General features: G+C 45.2%; 1 protein-coding gene across 1 annotated transcript in view; it reads left to right on the forward strand.

Annotated features, from left to right (window-relative positions):
* nufip1 (nuclear FMR1 interacting protein 1) overlaps nucleotides 1-21,437 on the forward strand; it is a 51,428-nt gene extending 29,991 nt beyond the window's left edge. The window contains exons 6-10 of the mRNA XM_072260818.1: nucleotides 3,193-3,285; nucleotides 6,865-7,115; nucleotides 15,072-15,212; nucleotides 18,027-18,259; nucleotides 20,892-21,437. Coding sequence (XP_072116919.1) covers nucleotides 3,193-3,285; nucleotides 6,865-7,115; nucleotides 15,072-15,212; nucleotides 18,027-18,259; nucleotides 20,892-21,278 — 1,105 coding nt within the window. The 3' untranslated portion in view covers nucleotides 21,279-21,437. The remainder of the gene's footprint in view (nucleotides 1-3,192; nucleotides 3,286-6,864; nucleotides 7,116-15,071; nucleotides 15,213-18,026; nucleotides 18,260-20,891) is intronic.
* The last annotated feature ends 2,111 nt before the right edge of the window (nucleotides 21,438-23,548 follow it).

Raw genomic sequence — 23,548 nt, forward strand, 5'->3', positions numbered from 1 at the left:
CATACAAATTAGCCAGAGAAAGTGGCTCACCTGAGGACTGGGAGAAATTCAGAGTTCAGCAGAGGAGGACAAAGGGCTTAATTAGGAAGGGGAAAAAAGATTATGAGAGAAAACTGGCAGGCAACATAAAAACGGACTGTAAAAGCTTTTATAGATATGTGAAAAGGAAAAGACTGGTAAAGACAAATGTAGGTCCCCTGCAGGCAGAAACAGGTGAATTGATTATGGGGAGCAAGGACATGGCAGACCAATTGAATAATTACTTTGGTTCTGTCTTCACTAAGGAGGACATAAATAATCTTCCAGAAATAGTAGGGGACAGAGGGTCCAGTGAGATGGAGGAACTGAGCGAAATACATGTTAGTAGGGAAGTGGTGTTAGGTAAATTGAAGGGATTGAAGGCAGATAAATCCCCAGGGCCAGATGGTCTGCATCCCAGGGTGCTTAAGGAAGTAGCCCAAGAAATAGTGGATGCATTAGTGATAATTTTTCAAAACTCATTAGATTCTGGACTAGTTCCTGAGGATTGGAGGGTGGCTAATGTAACTCCACTTTTTAAAAAAGGAGGGAGAGAGAAACCGGGGAATTATAGACCGGTTAGCCTAACGTCGGTGGTGGGGAAACTGCTGGAGTCAGTTGTCAAGGATGTGATAACAGCACATTTGGAAAGTGGTGAAATGATCGGACAAAGTCAGCATGGATTTGTGAAAGGAAAATCATGTCTGACGAATCTCAGAATTTTTTGAGGATGTAACTAGTAGAGTGGATAGGGGAGAACCAGTGGATGTGGTATATTTGGATTTTCAGAAGGCTTTTGACAAGGTCCCACACAGGAGATTAGTGTGCAAACTTAAAGCACACGGTATTGGGGGTAAGGTATTGGTGTGGGTGGAGAGTTGGTTAGCAGACAGGAAGCAAAGAGTGGGAATAAACGGGACCTTTTCAGAATGGCAGGCGGTGACTAGTGGGGTACCGCAAGGCTCAGTGCTGGGACCCCAGTTGTTTACAATATATATTAATGACTTGGATGAGGGAATTAAATGCAGCATCTCCAAGTTTGCGGATGACACAAAGCTGGGTGGCAGTGTTAGCTGTGAGGAGGATGCTAAGAGGATGCAGGGTGACTTGGATAGGTTGGGTGAGTGGGCAAATTCATGGCAGATGCAATTTAATGTGGATAAATGTGAAGTTATCCACTTTGGTGGCAAAAATAGGAAAACAGATTATTATCTGAATGGTGGCCGATTAGGAAAAGGGGAGGTGCAACGTGACCTGGGTGTCATTATACACCAGTCATTGAAAGTGGGCATGCAGGTACAGCAGGCGGTGAAAAAGGCGAATGGTATGCTGGCATTTATAGCGAGAGGATTTGGGTACAGGAGCAGGGAGGTACTACTGCAGTTGTACAAGGCCTTGGTGAGACCGCACCTGGAGTATTGTGTGCAGTTTTGGTCCCCTAATCTGAGGAAAGACATCCTTGCCATAGAGGGAGTACAGAGAAGGTTCACCAGATTGATTCCTGGGATGGCAAGACTTTCATATGAAGAAAGACTGGATGAACTGGGCTTGTACTCGTTGGAATTTAGAAGATTGAGGGGGGATCTGATTGAAACGTATAAGATCCTAAAGGGATTGGACAGGCTAGATGCAGGAAGATTGTTCCCGATGTTGGGGTTGTCCAGAACGAGGGGTCACAGTTTGAGGATAGAGGGGAAGCCTTTTAGGACCGAGATTAGGAAAAACTTCTTCACACAGAGAGTGGTGAATCTGTGGAATTCTCTGCCACAGGAAACAGTTGAGGCCAGTTCATTGGCTATATTTAAGAGGGAGTTAGATATGGCCCTTGTGGCTACGGGGGTCAGGGGGTATGGAGGGAAGGCTGGGGCGGTGTTCTGAGTTGGATGATCAGCCATGATCATAATAAATGGCAGTGCAGGCTCGAAGGGCCGAATGGCCTACTCCTGCACCTATTTTCTATGTTTCTATGTATATTTTTATGTAAGGGGGATTTGCTGTGTTGCACTCACGGTGGCTGAAAAAGCTGTGGAACTAATGAATATGCAGTCAGGCCTGATTTATTCTGAAACACAATTTGTTTCTGAATCATATGGAATAGATACCAGCATGCATCTGTCCCATGCTAAGCTTTGTGATCTGCACGCATGCAACAAACTCAAAGCAGTGGGAATACTTGTGTGATCAGGTAACATCTGAGAAGGGAGAAAGATTTAAAAGCTTCAGGTTGTTGAGTCGCTCGCTTTGATAAGCACAGACTCTCAAGTAGTGAACAGCGGATCTTGCTAAAGAGGAGTGTTTCTCTGTGTGGTTACATTTAGAGATTATTGCCAGATCTGCTTCCATGATCAAAAGTGGAATTTCACCATTTTTCCCCGAAGTATTTACTTTATTTAAGAAAAAATTTCAGTTTGTTTCTGTACTTTAGAGGCAAGCTAACCTGGTGGTACTTATTGTTAGGGGGATGGGGGAAGTGTCAGTTCGGGAAGGTTACAAACTGGTAGGAATGATTGGATTTGGCTACACTGCATTTTCTACAAAATGCATTTTGGTGATTTGTTTTGACCATGCAAGGGCACCTCAAACCTGGTAACTACCACCAGTTAGGGTGATCCACAGCGTCAAACACACGACTGATCAAAAAGAACAGTTACTAGTAGAGTTGGGGGGGGGGGATGTAAACTGGTCCTGATGTTTATAGAAAGGATATTTTTGTTACAGGTTTCAGGCTTTTGCATTTAATAATATGATGGGGGTTTGCTTGTATGTGTGGGTGACCATGTTAAACATTCACAACTTGGAGAGGGGGAGCTCAAGTGAAGTGAAGGTCAAACCAGCAACCACCTTCCAGAGAAACGTGGCTGCTTGCTAACTGAGCTGTAGCAGAGATATTGGAATGATGAATTGCACTAATTTTGGATCGCTGTGAGCAGCTGATAAATTTCCACCTGGATTTCAGCTGAAGTTTTCTTGGTTTAATGACTGGTGGTGTCAGCTAATTTAAAACATCGATATCTTGGTCAGCAGAGCGGGAAGTGATGCTTTGTGCTGACTTGGTGATTTTCCTACTTCGTGTTCAGGTGTTCTCACGTTTAACTGCTTCCAAAACATTTAGTCTGCCTCAATGTCCTCGTAATGAAACGGGTTCAATGGTGGTTATTTCTTCTTATCACTCAGGAACTTTCCGACTTTGGCAAATGTAGCAAGGAAGAGGAAAGCAAATGAAGAAAAAGAAAAACGAGGGGAGGTGTTGCAAACACAGCAGTTTGGGTAAGTATCCATCAGATTATCCCTTTTCTCCTCAAGTCTGGTGGGCATCATGGGAAAACCATTTCCTCCTGGAGACTGAGCGAGTGGGTGGGGTGTTGCTTAAATGAATGTTGACATGAGCCTTGGTTGTGAGTATAGTCATATTTCCAGTCCGGGGGGGGCCATCATGTTAAGCCTAAACTTCTTGACAATACTGACTTCTGATTGGTCAGGAGCCCAGACCTTGCCTGATAAGCCTCCACACCTTTGCATTAATCTCAGCCTTCTACCCTACTTCAGCCATTGTGTTCCATATCACTCCCCCATTTCCTCCTTTGTACTCGAGTAACTTGACTGGATATTCTCACAGTGCATTGAGGAAAGCAATAATAGAATGCTGAATAAAGTGTTACACATCACAGAGAGAGTGTGCAGTCAGGCAGTAAGATGCAGGGCTATAATGAAGTAGATTGTGAGGTTAAGGGTGCATCTATTTGTACTAGGAGAATATTCAGTGAGTTGGAAGCTGTCTGTGGGCCGAGTGGTATGTACATTGTGCATCACAACCTGGTATGGAAGTTGTCCTGTCCAAGATCGGAAGAAGCTGCAGAAGATCGTGAACACGGCCCAGCACATCACACAAACCAATCTTCCATCCTTGGACTCACTTTACACCGCATGCTGTTGGAGCAGTGCTGCCGGGATAATTAAGGACACGACCCACCCAGCCAACACACTTTTTGTCCCTCTTCCCTCTGAGAAAAGGCTCAGGAGCTTGAAGACTCGTACAGCCAGATTTGGGAACAGCTTCTTTCCAACTGTGATAAGACTGCTGAACAGATCCTGACCCGGATCTGGGCCGTACCCTCCAAATATCCGGACCTGCCTCTTGGTTTTTTTGCAACCTTACTTCCCATTTTTCTATTTTCTATTTATGATTTATAATTTAAATTTTTAATATTTACTATCAATTTGTAATCCAGGGAGCGGGAAGTGCAGAATCAAATATCGCTGCGATGATTGTACGTTCTGGTATCAATTGTTTGGCGACAATAAAGTATAAAGTACATTCAGTAACTCAGTAAGTTAGAAGCTGTCTGTGGGCCTAGTGGTGTGTACAGTCAGGTTATTGCCTCTCCCACCTGATGAGAGGAAGGCAAAGAAGATGTCTGGGGTAGTTGGGATCTTCCCGCTTTACCAAAGCAGTAGGAATTGTAAACTGAGTCCATGGAGGTGAGGCTGATTTGCCTGATGTACTGAGCTGTGTCCACCACTCCCTGCAGTTCCTTGCCGTCGCGGGCACAGCAGCAGTACAAATTGGGTGTTCTCAATGGTGCCTCAATTTAAAAATTGGTGAGGGTCTAGATTTCATTCACCTTCTGAGGAAGTGGAGGTGTTGGTGTCCTTCTCTGCTGTGCCATCTACCTGGTTGAACTAGGGCAGGACATTGCTGGTGTTCACTTCCAGGAATGTGGAGCTCGCAACTTCCTCAACCTTGATGTTAACAGGAGCATGTTCACTGGCCTCCCTTCCACCACCCCCTTCCCGAAGTCAGTGTCTAGCTCTTCTGTTTTGCTAACATTGTGGGAAAGGTTTCTGTCACGGCACCATGTCATTAGGCTCCTTGCCTCCTCCCTTAACCCGAATCGTCGTTACTTCGAGATTCAGCTCACTGCGGTGGTGTCATCTGCAAATTTGTAGTTGGAATCAAAACGGAATCAGGCCGCACAAAGTAGGGGTCTGAGAACACAGCCTTGTTGAGCACTTGTATTCAGGGTAATTGTAGCAGAGGTATTGCTGACTATGTTCGCTGGTCAGGAAAGTCAAGTTCTTAGTTGTTTTTTGGCAGTTTGTCTTTTGCACATCAGTGTTTGTCACCCTTTGCTTATGTATAGTTTTCCATAAGGTGATGTATTTTTCTGTAAATGCCTGCAAGAAAATGAATCTCGAGTTGTATATGGAAACGCATAAATACTTGAACTTCGAAGTTGAGGATCCATTTGCTGTTGGTTAGGTGTTGTTTCACAGTAAATGGCCACAGATTGAGTTCAAGGAAAGGTACAGGCAAGTTGATATGAATTTGAGTGATTAAGAAATACGTATTTTAATGAAGTGGGTTTATGTCTATTTTGTCTGTGTCCCTTGCGAGCATTTATTCCATGGGATGCAGGAGGTGAGTGGGTGCTTTGCACCACTGCAGTCCATCTGGGAATGCTGTTAGGTAGCAGTAACTACTGCAGTTTTTGGCATAACCGCTTTGAAGGAACAGTTGATAATTATTCATACTGTGGTTGTCTTCATAATAATAATAAAATCTTGCACTTCATGGATAGGGTATTCCAGTGAGGCATGAGAGCTGGTTTATAATAAATACGTTCTTGGTAACGAGAAGCCATTGATTCATGTCGAATGAAACTCTTGCTTTCTGTCCAGCAGATAATACACTAACTCATTTTTAATTCACCTTTTTAGATTTTACACGGTAGTATTATAAATTTTCTAGTGAACCAATTAAGAGTAAAGGAAGTATGGGGAAACGTAGCCTGGCAAGGCAGATCCTGCAGGAACCACGGGATCCCTACAATCAGATAGTGGATAATCATTGCTTTACTGTATATGTGAATGCTGCTCTAAGTTCTCCCGCAGGGATTTCTTGTTGCCTACAGAGCAGGGAAGCAGATTCACAAATTGGTTTGCCTGAGTAATTACTTGCCCGGTCAGAGAGTGGGAATAAAGGAGTTGGTATGGCTAGTTCTGCAGGGTTCAGTGTTGGACCACAACATTCTATTTTGTAGGTTAATAATCTGGATGAAGGAACTGATGGCAAGGTGGCCAAGTCTGCAGGTAAGATGAAGATGGATGGGGTGATGGGTAGTGTTGCAATAGCAGTGAGTCTGTCAAAGGACTTGGATGGGTTAGGAGAATGTGCAAAGAATTGGCAGATGGAATACAGCTTAGAGAAGTGTAAGGTTATGTGTAGACTATTTTCAGAAATTGGAGGTGCAGAGGGTCTTGGGAGTGCTGGTGCTGGATTCCATTGGGGTTAACTTGCAAGTTGAATTCGTGGTAAGGAAGGCAAATGCAATGTTGGCATTCATGTCAAGAGGACTAGAAAATAAAAGCAAAGTTGTGATGCTGAGGTTTTATAGTGTGTTGTTCAGGCTACATTTGGAATATTGTGTATAGTTTTGGAATCCATGTAAGGAAAGATGTACCAGCCCAGGAGAGAGTCCGGAAGAGTTTACAAGAATGATTTTGGAACTAAAAAGGCCTAATGTATGAGTGTTTGGCTCCAGGTCTGTCTTGATGGAGTTCAGAATGATGAGGGATCTCATTCAAAACTTACTGATTACTGCAAGATCGGATCAGATTGGATATGGAGAGTCGAAGATCTGAGGGCACATCCTCAGGGTAAAGGAATGTCCTTATAGAACTGAGATTCTACAACTATATCTTGTAGACTTGTGTTCTCCCCATTCAACTGTGCGTATAACATGACGATAGGAATTTAAATTTGGTGTACTTGCTTGATAAATGCTTTTTATTTTGGCTCTTGCGGACTAGGATTAAAGCTCAATTTTAGTAATTCCTGTTTTTCAGCAAAATGAAGGGAGGATGGAAAAGATCTCATAATAGGAGCCAAAAAAAAACCTGTGGTATGTTTAAAGACAGAAATGGAAGTCACTTCAATGGAACACACTTTAGTGAACAGGAAGGACAAATTGCAATGGAAGAGACTGGTTCCACACAAAATGATGGAACAAGCAGTAAAGAACCCAAGAACAAGGAACAAAAGACATCTCATGAAAAAGATGTGGACCCCCTCGGTATACTAGTACAGAATGATGCAGGTGTGTATCACCCATGATTATGCAGAGCTTTCTGAATGGGGGGTGGCCAAAATGCATTATGTAAACCTTTCATAACACCAGGAAGTCCAAAGCTGCTTAACAACCAGTAATGATGTTATACAAACACTACACAGCAAATTCCTCAAAAACCAGCAGCAACAATTTTCACACTGTAATTTTTTCTTACTGTTTGGAGGATAGATATTGCCCAGAGCAGAGCTTCTCACTACCTCAGCAGAGATCTTTTAAATTTTTCTCTCTACTTCTAAATTGCTGTTCTAGACCCGGCTGATTTTACCTCTTGACTGACTGTACTTCGGTTAATCATCAACTTCTGGAACACTGGTTGTCACTTCAGGGGCTTGGCTTCAAATCCCAGATGCAACTACAATTCAACCATTACGAGTTCCACCAGATTTTAGCAATGATGCTGGAGTGAGTTGCCAATGTGGGACGGAGAGTAAAAAGCAGTAAGGGATTTGTGTGTATGCAGTCATGATGGCAACTGTTCAGAAGCAGTCTGCCGTCATTTGAAACAGAACATAAATGCCACAAAGACTGCATACATATCCTACTGGAGGGAAATGTGTTTATTTTGGAAAAAGTTAGCACAATGTAAATGAGTAAAGGGCTGATTAGTAAATAGAAGTAGATATTGAATGGGATAAAAGCAGCACGATATAGATCAGTTGCTGATATGGGCAGATAAATGGCAGATGGAGTTTAACCCAGATAAGTGTGATGTGCTGCACCTTGGTAGGGCAAATGCAAGGAGACAGTACACTGTTAAGGGCAAGATCCTTATCAGTGTTGCTGAGCAGAGAGATCTTGGGATCCAAGTTCATAACTCCTTGAAAGTAACTACACAGGTTGATAATTTAGTTAGGAAGGCTTATGGAATGCTTTTATTTGTTGAGGCATTGAATTCAAAAGTCAAGTGGTTGCAACTTTATAAAACTCTGGTTAGGCCACATCTGGCTTTGGAGAGGGTGCAGAAGAGGTTTACCAGGATGCTGTCTGGTTTAGAGGGCATGTGCTATCATGAGAGGCTGGATAATCTTGGGGTATATACTCTGGAGGCTGAGGGGAGATCTGGTTGAGGTTTACAAGATTATGGGAGACATAGATAGAGTGGACAGGGAGTATCTGTTTCCCAGGGTTGAGATGTCTAAATGTCTAATAATGCATTTTATGTGAGGGGGGTACATTCAAAGGGAATGTGAGGGGTACGTTTTTTATTCAGAGAGTGGTTGATCCCTGGAATGCTTTGCCTGGTATGATGGTAGAGGCAAATACATTAGAGGCTTTTAAGAGATGTGTGGGTAGGCATATGATGTGAGGAAGATGGAGGGATATGGACATTATGTAGGCAGGAGGGGTTAGTGTTTGGTGGTTTTTGATTTACTTTTTAGCTGGTTTGGCACCACATTGGGCCGATGGGCCTGTTCCTGTACTGTAGTGTGGTGTGTTCTATGGATGATGGAGGCAGGATGTTGATTACTAACCATGAAGGATGGGAGGGAGGTCGCAAGAGCATTGAAATACACGAGTGTGGGTGTGAGGTGCGGAACTGTCATTCCTGACCACCAGACTGGCTTGCCATTCGCTGCTTGCTGAACATTGCTGGTTTTCAATTGGCTGATGTGCTTGCTGCCCATAAGCAAATTACTTTTCGAACAAAACTGGAGTATTATTGAATGTCCTGAAAACATGAATAGTGGAAGATTAGTTAAACTCTCTCTCATGACCAGAATGGGGCTTGGCAGTTAAATTGGATGTGCCTGTAATTTTATTTAGCTTAAAATGCAAGCTGTTATACTTGGGCATTCCTGTAAGGAATTTTAAAATGATACCTACACCAATATTAAATGTTTATCCATTCATTCATCAAGTATACTGTTTAAAATAACACTCCAACGAAATGGGCAAGTTACTGTTCTGGGTCCTGACGGAGGGTCTCGGCCCAAAACGTCGACTGTACCTCTTCCTAGAGATGCTGCCTGGCCTGCTGCGATCACCAGCAACTTTGATGTGTGTTCTGGATGCTGTGTGGTTTAACGCTTCAAATGAAGACTGCAGGATTGGTCCGTTCCTCGGTATTGCCATTCAAGTCGAGTCCGGTTTATTGTCATTTTAACTATGGACATGTATATAACGTATATCGAAATGCGACAGCGTTTGAACCAAGCACGGACTTACACATAACACACGAATTTGATGTACGTGTAATGCAATTCCAACGGTCTGTCTTTACTCCTTTTAAAGTTTATAGTGCCTTTTGCTAATGGCTGCTGGTATGAAAAAGTCAGGTAGGAGGCATGTGTAGGATATGAAGGTGGGCCCACACGTTTTCTTCCATCTGTTGATTTCTCAGCAGTCAGGTTAAGTTAGCTTTAGTAATTTTTTTTTCGGCTACTGCCTGAGATTATCATTTAGATAGGGTTGTTGCAAGTCATTATTAACCAATTAGTCATGTGTTCTGAATGGATTTATCACTCAATTTGTCCGTTGAAGCAATTGCATCCAATTGTGCAGAGTCCAGCTATTGACTCTCATCTCTTCCGAAGTCACTGGGGTGCTAATTTCTGTGTTTTATTATCTCGACCTGGTACCTTTCCAAATGTGTGCCTACTCTGCTAACCAGTAATAACACTCGGGAGCACAAGGGCTGTAGCTGTGTTGCTCCTTTATTGTGTACTTCATTGGGTAGATGGCGACAAATTGACCTATTTCCTTTGTATTACTTAATTATCAGAGCCCCCACTGTGAAATTACCCAACAGGTTTCAGCTCCAAGAGTTTTGCCAGTTAAATCTGGAATTCCCTTTTTAGTCCGTGAGCCAGTAGGGTTGGTCGGTACCATCTGAGGGGAATAGTGCTCATAGTGATTTTTGGCAAGGTATACTGTACATCTCTAGAGTTAGAAAATATGTGATAGCACTGCCCCAGTGGTAGCTTTATGTGTGCTATCATGCATTTTATAACACTACCCTAAAATAAGCATTTCTGAAAAGTGGCCAATATAAAGTACAACATATATATTCAACTTAGTGGTATTTTGTCATCAGTGATCCCTCAACATTGAAATTTGTCACAATGACAGCTGAGTTCAAGCACTTTTCATCAAATGTTGTTATAAAATCCTACTTTGAAAACCATGTCATTGGTGGCATTCGCAGTACAGTGTCCAATTTCAGTAGAGTGAATCATTTCACTTTTAGAAAAATATTTGTCTGTTTATTTTGGAAAAGTCAATAAAAACCTTAGGACATATATAATCACATGCATTTGTGGAGAATTTATTCAGAAATTCAAATAAGTAATCACTTTTTGTATATATTCTGTATTAACATCAGTACAGCAGAAAATGTTACCCCTCCCCACAAAAGGTAAAAAAACCTCATTTGGAGAGATTTCTGGAGTTTTATCAATGTCATGATATTTTCTATATTGTTGTATCAAATCAAAACAATCTTAAGCTTTTGTCATAGCATATAGAATTATAGTACAATAATTCAAATGTGGGATTCCACACAGCCATAACCTAGGCCCCATTTGGTTGTAAAATGAATATATTTAATCAAAGACTGCTTTCCATACTTTGTTTTCCATACTTTCATAACCTATTAATAATCATAATAATTTTCCACGTCTTCCACATCTTCATCTGAGCTTTCCACACACTCTGCGGTAGATGCCTGGTTCTCACAGTCTGCTGGTTGACACATGTCAGTACACCTGAGGCTATTTGCAACATACACACATCTTGGGAGTGAACATTTTTTTGGCAGTTACGGGCCAGTAGATCCAGGATGGCATTGGTTGCTGGCTGGCCTTCCATCCAGTGCACCACCAACTGTTCAGCTTCCTCTTCTCTCTCCATCTTCCATCCTCTGCCAACAGGGCTTGGCACTTGTAGGTCCTTCTCCAATCATCTTCTCTATCTACCAATCTGGTAGTTGGCTCGCTGTGCATGTTTTGTTAAGCAGTCCTTGCATGGTGGGAGCTGATGACTTTCGATTTCACCTTTTTTGGCACAGAAAAGGTGATACCTGAGCTCATTGACTTTGGTGGTTGATGCTTTTGGGGCATACAGGAGACATGTAAATGTCTCCAGCTTGTCCATCAGTTCTGGGGAGAGGTCACATTCCTGACCCAACTCTAAGAATGTGTCCTCAGTTTCCCTGTTGCTGGTCAGAAGTTTTAGGGCACTTGTCTTCCCTTTGCCTGCAAAAGCGCTTACAGTGTCACATCCTGTATATGCGTGCAACCCGATGAGAGCCCTGCAAATCTCTATGCCAACAGTGGCAGCAACCGTCCTGATGTCTACAGGCCTTGTACGGGTTCTAGTGCCACACTTCTGGAACAATGGGGCCTCAATCTTGTCACAAAATGCGAAAGACATGATAAAGACATCTGTGTCTTCTGAGCAGATCACTACAAATTGGTTTCCCTCTCTTGTGGCATGGGGAGTATGGAGAAGTAGGCAGCCATCTGCTTCTTCTTGTTGACACTGAAGAGCTGACACCTCCTCACTGTCTTGAGATGTGATTCTGTAACATTTGTCATTCACAGTTGCATACAGAATCTTCTGTAGCTTTGCTCTGTACTCTGCCTTCCTCCATTCATGGACTATGAAGCTAATGAGACTAATTTTGTTACTGACTTTGGTCAGGAAGCTCCTCCACTGCCTCACCATCTGTGTGCCTGTGACACCTTGCAACTCATGACCAGTCTCTTCACCCCGTAGAGATCTTTCACTATTCTTGTTAGAGTTCTCCTTGTATGTATCGAACACAATATCTATTCTGCTACTCTTGACTGCCTTCCCTCAGAGCCATACCCAGAATTGCCATGGCAACATCTCTTAAAGTAACTTGACCACCTTTCACTTTCTAGACCAAGTTCATTCCATCAACCACTGTAGCAGAGTTTCCTGGGAGTTGCTCTTCTACTGCTACATTTTTCTGCAAGGTTGTAGCTAAAGTAGCTTTATTTGTCTTTCTCAGCTATCCTTCTGCTGTGGACAGGGCCCAGGATAATGGTCCAAGGGGATGGGAAAGGATATCCTCCATACATAAACTGCACCCTTGTGCCAGCATTATGATAAGTCCAAATAAAGACCTGTCTGATTTCACGATGATCGCCCTCCCATTTGATTTCACTTCTCTCTTCTTACACATATCACTGAATGTTTTCAGCTTGTTGGTTTTCATTGGGTCATGGAATTTCTTTGGTGGGTCTTCCTCTAGTCTCTCATCCTTGAAGGTTGCATAGCATTGCTCACCAATCTCATATGCCTTCATCAGGTCAGAGGCAATGTCCTTGGGGGCTGACTTTGCCGTAGAGATGCTAATGAGGTCCCGCTTCTCTGCAAATGGGTTGACCCACTCATGTATGAGGCTAACCACTGCTGAAACTGCTTCTTCATCTTTCTGGATTCTTGGCCGCTGTAGCTCCGCATGACAAAGCTCTGATTTGTTGCCTTGGACCATCTCAACTGTCCCAGGAATACACTGCGGTGCTCAGCTGTTATGTAGTAACGCTTGATAGCTCCAGCATTCAGGCTGAACCGTGATGTGCCTCCAGGAGTCTGAGTGTCTTTGTTCACTGTGGCTTCAATAGCCTGGTCCACAGGGATCTGCCCAAAGGGGTTGTTACTTGACAACTGCACTGAGAATTGGCCTGTCTTGAAGGCCTCATACACGGAAGGTTTCTTCTCTGGGAGGTTCATCATCTGAGCAAAGTAAGGGGACAGGTACCTGGCATAACTCATCTTATTATAGACAAAGCACCATGGCATCATGGTTCTTATAGCATGGAGGTGCAACTCCCAGTCCCCCTCACGAGGGGCACGCAGAAGTGCTACGTTCTCTACCATGTCAATGTATGATATCTAGAACGCAGATAGCTCTCCATTGTTGTGACAGAGGTGTTCCAGAAAGTCTGGTCCGCGGGATTATCAGCTCAGCTAAGAGTGGACTTTGCAGCAGGTTGTTTAGCTTCTGTTGGTTCAAGTCACTGGCCATGTTGTTCACATGGTCTAAGAATGATCTGATCATCCCACTCCTCTCTGGAACGTTGTCCTCAACTCACGGTGTGAACTCTGCCCATGCGAGTCTCATCAGTGCTTCATAGATGTACTTGTGGACCCTGACAGCACGATTGTAGTGTTTACCATCAAGGACTCCATTGATGGACCCCTCTGCGATGATTCCAGCCTCTATGCATACATCCTTTAGACCAGCATCCTGAAATCGCCTTCCTAGGATGGCTAAGGCATTACATATGGTATGGAATGTCCCCATCCTGAGAAGAATGTTAGAGAAGTGCTCTTTGTGCTTCCAGGCAATTTTAGTGGCTTTTGCATAGAGTGCTTGATTCATGACTACCACAATTGTTTCTAGATGAAGTTCCTTCCCAATTAGCTCTGATTGGTTCAGGATTTCAAATACTGTGGTCAACTCTGTGACTTGTGAATTGATGGTTGGCAGATACGCAACAATATCTTGTGAGATTGGTTCTTGGTCCCTGGTGCTGATATTAAAACCAGTCCATCTTGGGATTGTCTGATTCTCTGGATCTGTTTGCTTTGCAAGTGTCCACACCAGGTTCTTGCAGGCAAGAAGAGCAGCTTGCTTGGTTTCCTGGACACAGTATTCCCTGGTTGGGCCCACACGTGCACCTGCCACATATACTTCCAGTTCTTGGTCCTCAATGGTGACTGATCGCTGCTTCAGTTTCTCAGTGCATGGAAGCTCAGCTCTTGGCAGGTGTGGTCCATAGACATTGGCCTGTACCACTATGCCATTGACTCTATGTGATGTACCCTTTCCAGTGAGAGTTTCCTCAAGTCTATCGATATTGTCCCATGCAAGATTGGTGAAGGCATGAGGCTTGATGGAGGCTGGAAATATAACTTCCTGGTTGGAGGCTGTTGCTAGCTTTTGGAGACACAGAGCAGTGTCCTTCTCTTCAAGTTGGGAGTAAGACACCCTATGCCCAAGCCTGTTCGGTGTTTGGATGAGCTGAATTACCTGTCAGTGTGTTTACTGCATAAGGAAGTAGAAGGTGCTTTGGTGGTTTATGTTGGCCACATGTCACAGTATATACCTCTGTGTCATGTCACAGTGACCCTCTGTGTTTGAGTCTTGGTGTCAGGATTTCCAGTGAGCAGTCCAACAAGAAGCCGCTCTAGTTGATCCAGTATGGAGGTATGAGCACCATCTTTCACATCAGATGGATGGAATGGCCAGGAAGTCACAGTCATCTCCTGATCTGATATGTGATGAAGTCTGATCTATGATCTTGAAGAAATTGGTTGCCTTGGCCCTCCAAATTTTGAGTTCCTCTGTAGAGTTGGATTTTCCAAGACAACGTCCCTTAATGATACACCTTCAGGAACCATTAACAATTGTCCTTTGTCATCTGGAAATATATCTACTGAATTGCCCAGTTCAGATTCCAGTTCCCTACAAATGTGCTTCCTTGTAGAATCCAGAAAGCTACCACCGCTGCAATGCTATCACATATTTTCTAGCACTAGGGATGTATACCTTGCCAAAACTCACTATAAGAATTATTCCCCCCCAGATGGTACCAGTGGCCCAAATTTGGGGTCCTGGCTCACGGACTATTTGTTCCATCTTCCCTTTAGACAGCTGACTTGTTGATGCTTCAGGACGCAAGGGGAGAGTCGAAGCATTCCTGAAGATCCTGCTATATCCCACTGAGTGAGGATCAACAATGTTTTCCAATCGGAAAGGATGTGCCTACGAGGGAAAAATATCTGCTCCATTTTGGGCTTGTGATGAAGGGCTTATCGCCAGGCTGACTGGATCGATTGTGCAGTTCTCTAGCAGTTTGTGCGCTCCCTGCTGAGGGAACTGTCTCTGTCCGGTGATGGATTTTGACTGAAACTCGAAAGAGATGTAAAGTTTTGTGTTTTGCCTTACAGAGTCTGACAAGGACGAGAGCCAAGCTGATGGTGAGCGAGCAGAAATTGTCGTCGTGCCAAGCCAGATAACGTCAGGCCTGAGCGCACTGATGGCTAATTACAGCAGCTCCTTGGACAGTGGGAGTGACCAGGAGCCAGAGGGTAAACTCGGGGATATTGCAATTCAATCTCCTATTGAGGAAAATTCCAGCCTTAATGGACTTTGTAGATCTGTCTTTGCATTATGTTAAAATGGAAGATTTGGAACTAGGTGAAACTGACAGTTCCTCAAATTTTAGTTTCCTTTTAATTTCCTATTTCTATAATTAGTGTTAAACTAGATTAATAGTGTTCTTTCTCCTCTGGTCTACATTTGGTCTGACAGTTGTCTCAGTGTTCCATGGCTTGTGCATGAATCACAAAAGGTTGGTTTGCGGGTGCAGCAAACGATCAAGAAGGCAAATGGGATGTTGACCTTCATTACTGGAGGGATTGAATTTAAGAGCAGTGAGGTAGTGCTGCAACTGTACAGGGTACTGGTGAGGCTGCATCTGGAGTACCGCGTGCAGTTCTGGTCTCCTTACTTGAGGGAGGATATACTGGCTTTGGAGGTGATACAGAGGAGGTTCACTGGGTTGATTCCAGAGATGAGAGGGTTAGACTATGAGGAGAGATGGAGTCACCTGGGACTGTACTCATTGGAATTCAAAGAATGAGAGGAGATCTTATAGAGACATATAAAATAATGAAAGGGATAGATAAGATAGAGGCAGGAAAGTTGTTTCCACTGGTAGTTGAGACTGGAACTAGGGGATGTGGCCTCAAGATTTGGGGGAGTGGATTTAGGACAGAGATGAACTGCTTTTCCCAGAGAGTGGTGAATCTGTGGAATTCTCTACCCAATGAAGCAGTGGAGGCTACCTCAGTAAACATATTTAAGACAAGGTTGGATAGATTTTTGCATTGTAGGGGAATTGGGGGTTATGGGGAGAAGGCATGTAGGTGGAGGTGAGTCCATGGCCAGATCAGCCATGATCTTATTGAATTCCTGCTCCTGTTTCTTGTGTTGTGTCCTAAAGCTGTTACTTTAATTCAGTAATTCTTTGACCAATATAAATAGCAATTCAGCTGAGTATCTCTTCATCTTGTATGCTTTCCTCTGAGATTTCCTTTTTTTTTTTTTTTTTGGAACTATACATGGTCAAGTTGTTTTGAAGCTCTGTCTGCCTATGTAGAATTGCACCTTGTCCTGTCCAAAGAGTGACTGAAGCTCTCTGTCTGATGATCATTGGGATTTCAAAACTGGTACATAATTGTAATCAACACAAGGAAAACAAAGGCCCCTCTGAGTGCTGCTAGGCAGGGTATGATGTATCAGAGAAATCTGATACTTCAGTGCCAAAGTGCCCTCGATTAAGACCTGCAGTGGATACTTCAGTCTTTGGAATATCATTGCAATATTAATGCCCATTGCCGTACTCAAAGGTTCAAAGACCCATTTATATCGAAGTATGTATGCAGTATGCAACTCTTGAGATTATTCTTTTCCAGATAGCCACGAGCCAAAGAAAACCATGGAAGTCAGTTCAAAGAGAAACAACAACCCTACCCCACCCCCACACAAATAAATGGGAACACGATCATCTACCCCTCCCCCCTACAAAATGCAACAAGAACATTCCCCCCCCCAGACCCCTTTCCTACACATAAAAGGCAATAAAAATATTGGCCCCAAACCCCTTCATGCACAAAACACAGCAAGAACATTGACCCCCCCCTAAAAATCCCCCACCCCACATAAAAACCAAGAAAGAATGGGCGACAACACAATCATTCTTATATGACTTTTCAGTAATATAAAAACTTCATATTTTCTCAATTTAAATGGTAATTATTCTTTGCCCCATTAGAATGAAACATTTAGAACTTGTGTGCGGAGGAATGAAGATGAGTTAGCCGCAGTTGCGATCAATAGTGCTACAGCTGATAGAGATTCTAACCGCCCAGGTTCAGTCTAGTGTGACGTTTACATGTTCCCCCTGTAACCTTTGTTTCAGACATCTCTTGGGAGTATAGTGAGCAGTTCTGGGCCCATTCTCTATGAAAGCATGTGCTGGCATTGGAGATGGTCAGAGGAGGTTCATGGGAATGATCTCAGGAATGAAAGGGTTAATGTATGAGGAGCGTTTGACTCTGAGCCTGTTCTGGCTGGAGTTCAGTGGGGTGGGGGTGGGAATGGGAATCACATTGAAACCTATCAACTATTGAAAGCCCTGGATAGAGTGGACCCGGAGCAGATGTTTGCTATAGTTGGGGGAGTCTAGGGTCAGAGGGCACAGCCTCAGAATTGAAGGACACCCCTTTAGAAAAAGAGCTGAGGAATAATTTCTTCAGCCAGCAGGTGGTGATTCTGCAGAATTCATTGCCACAGATGGCTGTGGTGGTCAAGTGATTGGGTACATTTAAGGCGGAGGTTGATGGGTTCTTGAATAGTAAAGGCGTCAGGAGACTGGGGTTGAGAGGGGTATTGCATTGAACTGCTGTTGCTAAGTTAACAAATTTCACATCACATGCTGGTGATGATAATTCTGATTCTGAAATCCACCATAGAATGATAGAGCAGATTCGATGGGCCAAATGGCCTAATTCTGCTCACATGTCTTAAGGTCTTTTCTTTCACATCCCAAAGGTGTGTCGGTTGATGGGTTAAGTGGCTGTTGTAAATTGCCTGTAGTTTAGGGAGAGACCGTGGAGGGAGTTGATGGCAATGGGGAGAGAATAGAATGAGAATAGTGTAACTGGATGCTTGATTTGTTACTGGATACACAGACTCTGGACCAAGGGCCTGTGTACATGTTGTAGATCTGACTCTCTGACATTGTAACTGTCTTCCTATGTTGAGCATTCTTATTGATGTGTTGTAGTAATCATTTGATCAGAGCAGAACAATGTCAATGTTTCTAATATTCCTGTTAGAAATACCGCTCCAGAAAAGAGTCAAAGCTGTGGAAGAAAGCAACGTGTTACTGGGATCTGTACCAAGGCGTACGGATGACAAGGAAACGAAAGGACGTGGCAGCAGGGTTGTGGATTCGGAGTTGTGCAGTTCTTTCAAACCCAAGGGCAAGAGTGGAGGAAGGGATCATGGTGTGCGAGAAAAGCGATCTTGCCCACAGAAGTTATCGCGTCGGCCAACTCTGCTTGAAATGGTGAGAGCTTTCTCTTGTTTCTACAGTACCTATCCATGATGTGCTATAATTGTGTTACAGTTGGTTGCTGTAGTTATTACTAGTCTCTGTTTGTGTTTACCAAATTGCTTGGCCATCTCAATTTGATTTCCCATTCACATTCCGACATCACTGTCCACGGCCTCCTCTTCTGCCATGATGAGGCTAAACTTGGAATGGAGGACCAACACCTCGTATTCCGTCTGAGTAGTGATGGCATGAACATCGATTTCTCCAACTTCTGGTAATTTCTCTCTCTCTCCCCCCAACCCCCTGCCCCCTGCCACCCTTTTTCCATTCCCCATTCAGGTTACCCTCCTACCACTTGTCTTCTCACCTGCCCATCAACTCCGTTAGGCTTTCCTCCTCCTTCCCTTTCTTCCATGCTCCACTGTCCACAGCAATAGTTTCCTCAATTTACCTTTTAGCCGGTTCGTCACAACATTGTGGGCCGAAGGGCCTGTTTCTGTGCTGTGCTCTTCTATGTTCTGTTAGATTCCGTCTTCAGCCCTTTACCTCTTCTGCCCATCCCCTTTCAGCTTCTTATTCCGTCCCTCTCCCCCGTCCGTCCGTCCCTCTCCCCCGTCCGTCCGTCCCTCTCCCCCGTCCGTCCGTCCCTCTCCCCCGTCCGTCCGTCCGTCCCTCTCCCCCGTCCGTCCGTCCGTCCCTCTCCCCCGTCCGTCCGTCCGTCCCTCTCCCCCGTCCGTCCGTCCGTCCCTCTCCCCCGTCCGTCCGTCCGTCCCTCTCCCCCGTCCGTCCGTCCGTCCCTCTCCCCCGTCCGTCCGTCCGTCCCTCTCCCCCGTCCGTCCGTCCGTCCCTCTCCCCCGTCCGTCCGTCCGTCCCTCTCCCCCGTCCGTCCGTCCGTCCCTCTCCCCCGTCCGTCCGTCCGTCCCTCTCCCCCGTCCGTCCGTCCGTCCCTCTCCCCCGTCCGTCCGTCCGTCCCTCTCCCCCGTCCGTCCGTCCGTCCCTCTCCCCCGTCCGTCCGTCCGTCCCTCTCCCCCGTCCGTCCGTCCGTCCCTCTCCCCCGTCCGTCCGTCCGTCCCTCTCCCCCGTCCGTCCGTCCGTCCCTCTCCCCCGTCCGTCCGTCCGTCCCTCTCCCCCGTCCGTCCGTCCGTCCCTCTCCCCCGTCCGTCCGTCCGTCCCTCTCCCCCGTCCGTCCGTCCGTCCCTCTCCCCCGTCCGTCCGTCCGTCCCTCTCCCCCGTCCGTCCGTCCGTCCCTCTCCCCCGTCCGTCCGTCCGTCCCTCTCCCCCGTCCGTCCGTCCGTCCCTCTCCCCCGTCCGTCCGTCCGTCCCTCTCCCCCGTCCGTCCGTCCGTCCCTCTCCCCCGTCCGTCCGTCCGTCCCTCTCCCCCGTCCGTCCGTCCGTCCCTCTCCCCCGTCCGTCCGTCCGTCCCTCTCCCCCGTCCGTCCGTCCCTCTCCCCCGTCCGTCCCTCCCTCTGCCCCGTCCGTCCCTCCCTCTGCCCCGTCCGTCCGTCCCTCCCTCTGCCCCGTCCGTCCGTCCCTCCCTCTGCCCCGTCCGTCCGTCCCTCCCTCTGCCCCGTCCGTCCGTCCCTCCCTCTGCCCCGTCCGTCCGTCCCTCCCTCTGCCCCGTCCGTCCGTCCCTCCCTCTGCCCCGTCCGTCCGTCCCTCCCTCTGCCCCGTCCGTCCGTCCCTCCCTCTGCCCCGTCCGTCCGTCCCTCCCTCTGCCCCGTCCGTCCGTCCGTCCCTCTCCCCCGTCCGTCCGTCCGTCCCTCCGTCCACCTTCCTCCTCACCTGGTTTCACCTATCAACTGCCAGCTTGTCATCCCCACCACCTTTTTCTGGCTTCTGTCCCCTTCCTTTCCAGTCCTGATGAAGGATCTTGGCTCAAAATTTAACTGCTTATTCCCTGCGTCGGTGCTGCCTGAGTTGCTCAAGGTTTCCTTGTGTGCTGCTCAAGGCGTCTAGCATCTGCAGAAACTCTTGTGTTTAAGAGTAAATATGGAGAATGGAGGATGTTTAGGTACCTCAATAGCTCAGCTATGATTTTGTCTTTTAGCAAATTCTCCATTCCATTTTCTCCCACTTCCACTCATTTGCAAATTGCTGTCTTACTGCTGGTCAGACTGTGCAAAAGACCAGGGTAAAATTTCTTCATCTTTTGTTCCCTTGTCATTTATTGAATTTTATTTTGAGGTTGGTGTAATTTGTTGTTGTTTAAGGAAGGAGCAGTACATTGGTAAGAGTTTTGGTTGGAGATGGCAACTGAACCTTGAATTGAGGGGAGTTTAAAACACTTGCATCAAAAGTCTGTGCGGTTGCTTTTCCTGTTAGTGTGTCCAGATGTTGGTGTGGTAATCCAGAACTGCTGTCTTGACTTGTGTCACTTGGTAATTGGGAGGGGAATGAATGGGCTGTATTCGGCATCTTGCATTACTTCATGTTTGATATAGTCCTTCCTCCTCCCCTTTGTGACACAGTAATCATGGTCATCCATAAGTATTTTGAAGGGGACTTAATGCGAACTGGACTTGAAAATACTAGAGATAATAGACTTTGGAAAGCTTCCTGAATCCTTTGTTAGCTTTGAGTTCTCATAAGGCACCACAAAAGAAAGTGCTACATATTTTAATAATCCTTTTGTTTCTTTTGTTAGTTACTGGCCAGAGACATTCGCCATGAAAGAAACGTAGTCCTGCAGTGTATTCGGTACATCGCACAAAACAGGTTCTGGGGTCTTGAACCAAAAGTAAATGAAGCAGGCGTGAGTCCAGAGTTGCCGATAGCTTCACATGAAGGGATACCATGTCCAAACGGAACTGTAGACTGTAACACAGTGTCTGGACTTGAGACACAGACGCCTGAGCATGTGATGCATACTACTGAGAACTCTAATGCTGAAGAGATGGATCAAGGCCCTTTATCACCTGGAAGTTCAAAGTTGGTATCTACAGCAAAGCTACCTGAGGCAAGCCTAGTTACAATGCCTGCAGTAGATGATGAAATTTGGGACACCCCTGAAACCACATGTGAGGAAAGATAATCAAGAAAAATGCAAACATTGAACATGGCAACAGCAAAGACTTTTAGTGACAGTATGCTGAAGGTGCACAATTGGTGGCAGATCAGCATCATTTCTTTAATGTTTTAAATAGAGAGAACAATTTATTTGTAATAAATGGAACTGCTTAAATTCTTGTTATACATGTTTCCAGACATTGAGCTCTTGTTTGCTGAGTTTTAAAACTACGGAGTATAAATGCAAAGTGAGTATTACAAGTATTTACCAGTGATTTAAATTGCTACTTTTGTTCTTGAGTAGTTTACATTTTGTGAGGACTCTTATTTTTAATTATTCTCTTCCTTTCCTTTTATAATCATTTCCAGTCCTCTATTTCTGATAACTGTTCTGCAAAGTGATTTTGCAGCTCAGGAACTTGTGGCTGATGTAGTTGTGACTTTTACGCAGCCCCACCCATGGGTGACTGCAGAATGATCAGCTCATTTTGAGTTTGGGCATGAGGAAAGGAGCAGAGGCAGTTGAGGATGTATTAGGACAGTACTGTTTCATTTTGTAGAACTTTTCAAGGGTGTTGGAGGTAAATGGGGAGCTGAACTCTTGCACCCACATCTGTACACTTCAGCTAGTTACTTTTTGTTGAAAAACAGCAAGCTTTTTAAAAACTCCTTTCACTTGATTTGTAAGACCTTGAGACATGGGAGCAAAATTAGGCTATTTCACCCATTCTGATCCACCATTCTATCATGGCTGATATATTATCCCTCTCAACCCCAGTCTCTTGCTTTCTCTTTGTAGCATTTTTTGCCCTTGCTAATCAAAATTCCATTGACCTTCGCTTTAACTGTACCCAATAACTTGGCCACTACAACCACCTGCGTCAATGAATTCCACAGATTCACCACCCTCTGGATAAAGAAATTCCTCCCAATCTCTGCGCTAAAGAGATGTTCTTTCACTTGTATACTGACCCCTCTTGTCCTAGACTTCCCCTGCTCTAGGGAATATCCTCTCCACGTCCACCCTGTCTAGCCCTTTCAAAATTCAAAGTTAAAGTAAATTTATTATCAAAGGCCAGGCTGCCTCAGACTTGAACAGTACTGCACTTGCCAACGTGGAGCAGAGAGCGGGTTTGTAAATCTGGCGGGAGCAAAGGCTGTCAGGAAAGGCGAGGGGAGAGTGACACAGGAGAGGGGTGGTACAGGTGCAGACGCACCCAGCCCTGAGACACCAGACAAGGTGGTTTGATTCCAGACAATTGGTTTATTGATCATTGCTTCCTGCTCCCTCCCCTCTCCCTTCTCCTTTTCCCCAACCACGATTCCGCTCTCCCTGACCCCTTCCCACTCTCAGTCCATAATACAGACCCATAACAGAATCAGGTTTATCATCACTCGCATATGCCATCAAATTAGCTTTGTTTTCACAGTAGAAACCTCTATGAATGCCTTTGGAAAGGGCACAGAAGAGGTTTACCAGAATGCGGCCTGGTTTAGCGAGCATGTGCTATCATGAGAGACTGGATAAACTTGGGATGTTTTCTCTGGAGCACTGGAGGTTGAGGGGAGATCTGATAGAGGTTTACAAGATTGAGAGGCAGAGTTAGAGTCGGCAGGGAGTATCTGTTTCCCAGGGTAGAAATGTCTAATACCAGAGGGCATGCATTGAAGGAGTGAGGGGTAAGAGGGATGTGAGGGGTAAGAGTGATGGATGGCTGGAATATGCTGTCTGGTGTGGTGGTAGAGGCAAAACCATTAGACTTTTAAGAGGCATTTATATAGGTACGTTAATATGAGGAAGTTGGAGGGATATGGACAATGTGTAGGTAGGAGGGACTAGTTTTTGATTTACTTTTTAGCTGGTTTGACACAACATTGAGCCCAAAGGACCTGTTCCCGTGCTGTGCTGTTGCACCTCTGCTCAAGTTCATCCAGGGAACTGGCTTCAGCTCTCTAACTGCGGTCTTTGTTACTGTCACCAGCCGCCTGGCTGGTCTGCTGATCTGAAATACGATCTCCTGTGTAACTTCAATTGGGCAAGATTAACTCAGTGCCCAGGTAGTGGGGTTGATGGAACGTTAACCGTGACTGTGTGACTAATTGATGGACTGCAGCATTTCATCCAGAACTGCTTACCGTGATATTTACCTCCAGGAATGATGACCAAGAATGCCACGACAGCTTCGCTAACTCTGACTTGGATGTGTGCCGTCATCCTTTGTCCTCAACCTGAAATGTCAACTCTGTTTTTCTTTCCACAGACTCGATTTTTGACTTGCTGAGTTCTTGTAGCAT

This window comes from Mobula birostris, chromosome 6 (assembly GCF_030028105.1).
Source record: "Mobula birostris isolate sMobBir1 chromosome 6, sMobBir1.hap1, whole genome shotgun sequence".
In the NCBI taxonomy this organism is placed as follows: domain Eukaryota; kingdom Metazoa; phylum Chordata; class Chondrichthyes; order Myliobatiformes; family Myliobatidae; genus Mobula; species Mobula birostris.